Genomic DNA, 5058 nt, shown 5'->3' with positions numbered 1-5058 from the left:
CATCTTTGAAACAAATATATGGTAGGTCCTTCACAAAAATAATCATTTTGGGCACTTCAAAAATGGAAAATGAATTTTTCATACAAATAAAATGAAAATTTTCTAAATTAACATTGTTTGACATTCTAACATGCACCCTTAGACAAAATATGAGATGATTTGAACAAACTATGCCATGAATGTGGTCATGAGATTGATCATTTGGCTTGAAGTCCATGATTCTTTACACATGATAGCTCATTTCTGAGAACACAATTTTAAAAATAATTGCAGTATTACAAGTTTATTACGTTTCCTGGTAACTTTTTCACATATAATGACACAATGCAAAGGTTTTCCAATTTTTTGATTTTTTCTCAATTTTTCATGCCCATTTCAAAATGCGGTCAAAAAGGTGGGTATGACCATTCCTAGCTAGTGGTTGAATCTTAAAAAAAATTTGGTGTTTCTATGATTAAATATATACTTTTGTACCTAGAAATGATTTTTCGGAAAAATAAAGAGCAAACTATAATGCAGCTGCCGTTCAAATTTGACTCGCTTCCAACTGATTCGACGAAAACTCGTCTTTTTCATGAGAGGTGGATAAAAGCTTTAGACACCCAACCATTTGGTCAATTGTACATTAAATATGTCCTAGTATATTAGAAAAATGATTTGGCCCAATTTTGAAACAAATATATGGTAGGTCCTTCAGAAAAATCTATTCCTTAGGCAATATTGTTTGCCATTCCAATACGCACGCTTGTGCACAATATGATATCATTTGAACAATCTATTCCATGAATGTGGCCATGAGATTGATCATTTGGCTTGCAATCAGTGAATCTTAACACATGATAGCTTATTTATGAGAACACTTTTTAAAAATATTTGTCGTATTACAAGTTTATAATTTTTCCTGGTAACTTTGTCACATATAATGACACGGTGCGAAGGTTTTTCAATTTTTTGATTTTTTTTCAATTTTTCATGCCCATTTCAAAATGCGGTCAAAAAGGTGGGTATAACCATTCCTAGCTAGTGGTTGAATCTTGAAAAACTTTTGGTGTTTCTCTGATTAAATAGATACTTATGTACCTAGAAATGTTTTTTGAAAAAATAAAGAGCAAACTATAATACGGCAGCAGTTCAAATTTGACCCGGTTCAAGCTTATTCGATGAAAATTTGTCTTTTTCACGAGAGGTGGATAAAAGCTTTTCACACCCAACCATTGTGATAATTGTACATTAAATAAGTCCTAGTAATTTAGAAATATGATTTGGTCCAATTTTTCAATAAATATATGGTAGGTCCTTAAAAAAACTCATTTTGGGCACTAAAAAATTGAAATATTGAATATTTATTTTTTTTGAAAATGTAAATAAGGTCTAAACAATAAAAAAATTGACATGGTATTAATTCATATTTTCTAGAAGGTGTGGAAAATATTTGAGAATTTTTGATGAATATTAACATGTTTATTTTATCAAAAATATTAGGGTAAACAAACACAATTTTGTTTGTTGATTCCCTATTGGCTATACCTCCTTCTCCCATATCGATGACGTGGCAGGGAAAAAAGAAAAAAACGCAAACCCTACCCACCCAGACCGATCAAGATCTCATCCGCTCGTATCGTCTCTCCAAGTGTCCAGATCTGATCCGCCCCGCCTCCGTCTCCGACCAACCACCGCCGCCCCCACCCATTCCTCTCCTCTCCATCTCTCTCCCTCCCCCATTCTTCCACCGGCATGGCGGAGCAACTCATCTCCACGGCCGTGCACCACATGCTTCCCGACATCTAAGTCCGCTCGGAGGCGGAGCGGTCGCGCCTCGACGAGGTCATGCCCGATGCCGACATCCCCGTCATCTACCTCACCGACCCCGACCGCACCGCCGTTGTCTCCCAGATTGGCGCCGCCTGCACCTCCCATGGCTTCTTCCTGGTTCTGATTCCCATTCTGTCCCACTTGCATGGTGCTCTGTTTTCGACACAAATGGCGTTGCTCTGCTTTCGCTCACAGTGCGTGGTTTCTGATCGCCAGGTGCTCAACCACAGGCTGCAGGTGGCGCACGACTTCTTCCGCCTCTCGCTGGAGGAGAAGGCGAAGCTCTACTCCGACGACCCCGCCAAGAAGATGCGGCTATCCACCAGCTTCAACATGCGCAAGGAGACCGTCCACAACTGGCGCGACTACCTCCGACTGCACTGCTACCCGCTCGAGCAGTTCGTGCCGGAGTGGCCGGCCTATCCACCGCCCTTCAGGTACTTCCCACCAATTCCCGCCATTACACTTTCTTCCTCGCTGAAAGAACAAAAGTACTCAGAATTTGTGTAGCGTCATCTTTTGCTCCAACACCGAAAGATAATAGAGCGGCACCCAAACGAAATTTGCGTTTCTTAGAACAGTAGTGTTTCACAAATTCTTGCAGATTTCATAACACATGTGTTTCCTAGAGCTTAACGCAGGTATATGTTACTCCATAAATTTGGTTGGCTTCTGCTGCTTTTTGATTGCAGCTATCGATTCCAATGGAATGTACATCGTAACTCACACCGTAAGGGCCCTGTCCGGCCGCACCGGACGCAACTGCCTAGGTCTAGCTGATCATAACCATGACACCTTGCTCTAGATTATTATTACCTGACAGAACCGAGGATTACACTATTTTCTTCTATAATTTATTTATCATATTTCACTACCCTATTTTAGCCTAGCTCTATTATTGCATTGTCAAATATTTTCAGTCTGTCCAATAGAATAGCAACCTGCAATTTAGTCTCCTGCGCTTATTTGTTGGGAAGAATGTGAATATGCCTATTCTAAATTATGAGGGAGGAATAGTGCCAGTATTCAGTGCTGCGTACTGTCAAATATTGCAGTTTGTCAAGTAGAGTTCATCTCTACCTGCAGCCTGCAATTTAGTCTCTTGTGCTTCTTTGTTTGGTAGAATGTTAATATGCCTATTATAAATTACGAGGGTGGAATAGGTTGAGTATTCAATGTTGTGTGTTGTAAAATATTGCACTCTGTCAAGTAGAGTTCATCTATACCTACAACCTGCAATTTAGACTCTTGTGATTCTTTGTTTCGGAGAATGTTAATATACTTGTTCTAAATAAAGAGGGAATTTTTTTCGTTTTGGTTGGGCTGACATAAATATCAACTGAGTTAAGTTTGGTTGGGGTTGCCACGTTCAATCCATCTACTGATGATGCTAGTTGCTTTACTGCTATGATGTTGCTTGCCTGATTCACGAGTGCTTCTTAGCTTTAATAAGAATAAGAAGAATACCATGCATTTAACTCAGTAGACAAGTAGCACTCCTAGTATTTGCATGTTTGCAGCAACCATTTATATATAGAAAAAGCTTCAGTTTCGGACTATTGATTTAGCAGCATCAAACATTAATTTTGATCCAATTTCAGTTTTTGTTGATTGTGGAATGTTGATTTAGCATTCGGCAATGCAACATCCAGCTTCAGTTTCTGCATCTCCTCTTATTCTGATGACTGCGTTTGTTTTGCGTGCAGTTTGCTATGACGCGGACAAGCTGCTCCTGTAGGTGGAGGATTCCTCATGGGTGATCAACATATCTCTACTACCCTCACACATGGTGAGCTCCACCCCGTGTTTGTACCCATGCAGATCTGATGTGATGTGCACAAAATACTTGCAATTGTTCTTAACACAAGAACACATCACGTCTTGTTCTATTTGGATGTACAATTTCATTGCTATTGTGTTGTTTGATGCTTGCTTCACAAGAGGAAATCATGGATATAAGTTGAGCTTCCTTTTAAGTTGATAGTAATAATAATTATTTGGTTCCATTTTCTTTGAGTATAGTTTGTTGTTGTAGTAATCTCATGGCGATGAACTCTGCAATAGTTTGCTGCTGCAATACCTAGTTTTCTGTAGATTGGGCCTTATTTAAACTGAACATGAGAATTTTACTGTGTTATTATATCCTAGCACTACAGTACTAGTATTAGTATTTTGCTGACTGAATAATATCTCGAAAAGAACATGAGTTTCGCAACATTATTTGGTCCCTAAATTAATACAGAAGAAAGAAGGGCATGAATTTATGCTAGTACTCCTACCAAAGTTTGTATTCCTATTTTTGTTATCGTTCGAGACCAGTCGGTGCCTGCTGTAGCTTACTGAATATATCTCTTTTTCTGGACCAGTTTTGGTTCCGTAAAGCAAAAAAAGTATAGATTTGCACATACGGATTAACCCTTTTGGCTATCCATTTTACTCATGTAATTATTGATCATAAAGTATATAATCTGATGAATATTTCTTCTACATATCTTATACCAAAATTAGTTGGATCATTAATTCTGTTTTCTACCTGATTGTAGTTTTCGTTCATTTTGTTTTCTACCTGATTGCAGTTTTCATTAATCTTAAATTGTGTTTGTGATTGCAGATGCAATATTTCTAGCTGAGGGAGTACAAGTAGACTCTTAATGGTTACATGGATAGAAAACGGTATGTCAGATTTGATATGTGACCGACCAGGAACCCGTTTACTTGGATCCATCATTGTCTAATGTTTGATGTCCTGTACATGTTATTCTTATTTTTTGCACAGGTGAATTACGAAGCCAAGTGTGAAGCTGTGAAGTGTATCAACAAAGAGTAGCATATGTATTGTAATAGTAGGCAGTAGTAGGCATATTTGGGTTGTGGTGTAGTGTAAAGATTGTAATAGACAAAATTAATGTTGGTTTGGACAAATTTATTTGCTCCCTAGCCTATTTGAAATATTGATTGTGAACGTGATTTGAATACCTATGAAATGGAAACTTCACAAGGGGGGCCAAGTTATGATATTTATTTGACAAAATTTGAAATTTCTCGCGTGTGGGACTAATTTTGAGATCAGCATGACATGTGGGACCAGTACAAAAATAAAATGTCCAAAACAGAAAATCAATAGAAAGTAAAAGGCCACATCCCAAAATTAAAAAGGCTAAAATGTTGGGCCTGGCCCATGTAGCTAACCAAAATTAATAGAAAAAATGTAAAAAGGCCGAATTATTGGGCTCGGCCCATGTAAAA

At 38.1% G+C, this 5058-nt stretch overlaps 1 protein-coding gene across 2 annotated transcripts; it reads left to right on the top strand.

The window, feature by feature from the left end:
• Nucleotides 1-1606: 1606 nt before the first annotated feature.
• Nucleotides 1607-4829, top strand: LOC123443572 (flavanone 3-dioxygenase 2-like). 2 transcript variants are annotated; one of them, XM_045119999.1, is made up of 5 exons: nucleotides 1613-1929; nucleotides 2029-2249; nucleotides 3519-3601; nucleotides 4424-4485; nucleotides 4589-4829. In XM_045119999.1, the coding sequence occupies exons 1-3, from the start codon at nucleotides 1828-1830 to the stop codon at nucleotides 3526-3528; spliced, it is 333 nt and encodes a 110-aa protein (XP_044975934.1). In that variant the 5' UTR covers nucleotides 1613-1827; the 3' UTR covers nucleotides 3529-3601; nucleotides 4424-4485; nucleotides 4589-4829. The 2 variants fall into 2 exon arrangements, with proteins under 2 accessions (XP_044975933.1, XP_044975934.1); XM_045119998.1 differs by having other exon boundaries at nucleotides 1607-2249.
• Nucleotides 4830-5058: the final 229 nt, after the last annotated feature.

This window comes from Hordeum vulgare, chromosome 3H, assembly GCF_904849725.1.
Source record: "Hordeum vulgare subsp. vulgare chromosome 3H, MorexV3_pseudomolecules_assembly, whole genome shotgun sequence".
Lineage (NCBI taxonomy): Eukaryota > Viridiplantae > Streptophyta > Magnoliopsida > Poales > Poaceae > Hordeum > Hordeum vulgare.
Note: the sequence above shows the minus strand (reverse complement) of the source record. Positions and strands in the feature narration are given on the sequence as shown.

Coding starts and splice junctions, on each gene's coding strand:
- LOC123443572 (XM_045119998.1), top strand. CDS start 1,828: ATGCCCGATGCCGACATCCCCGTCATCTACCTCACCGACCCCGACCGC.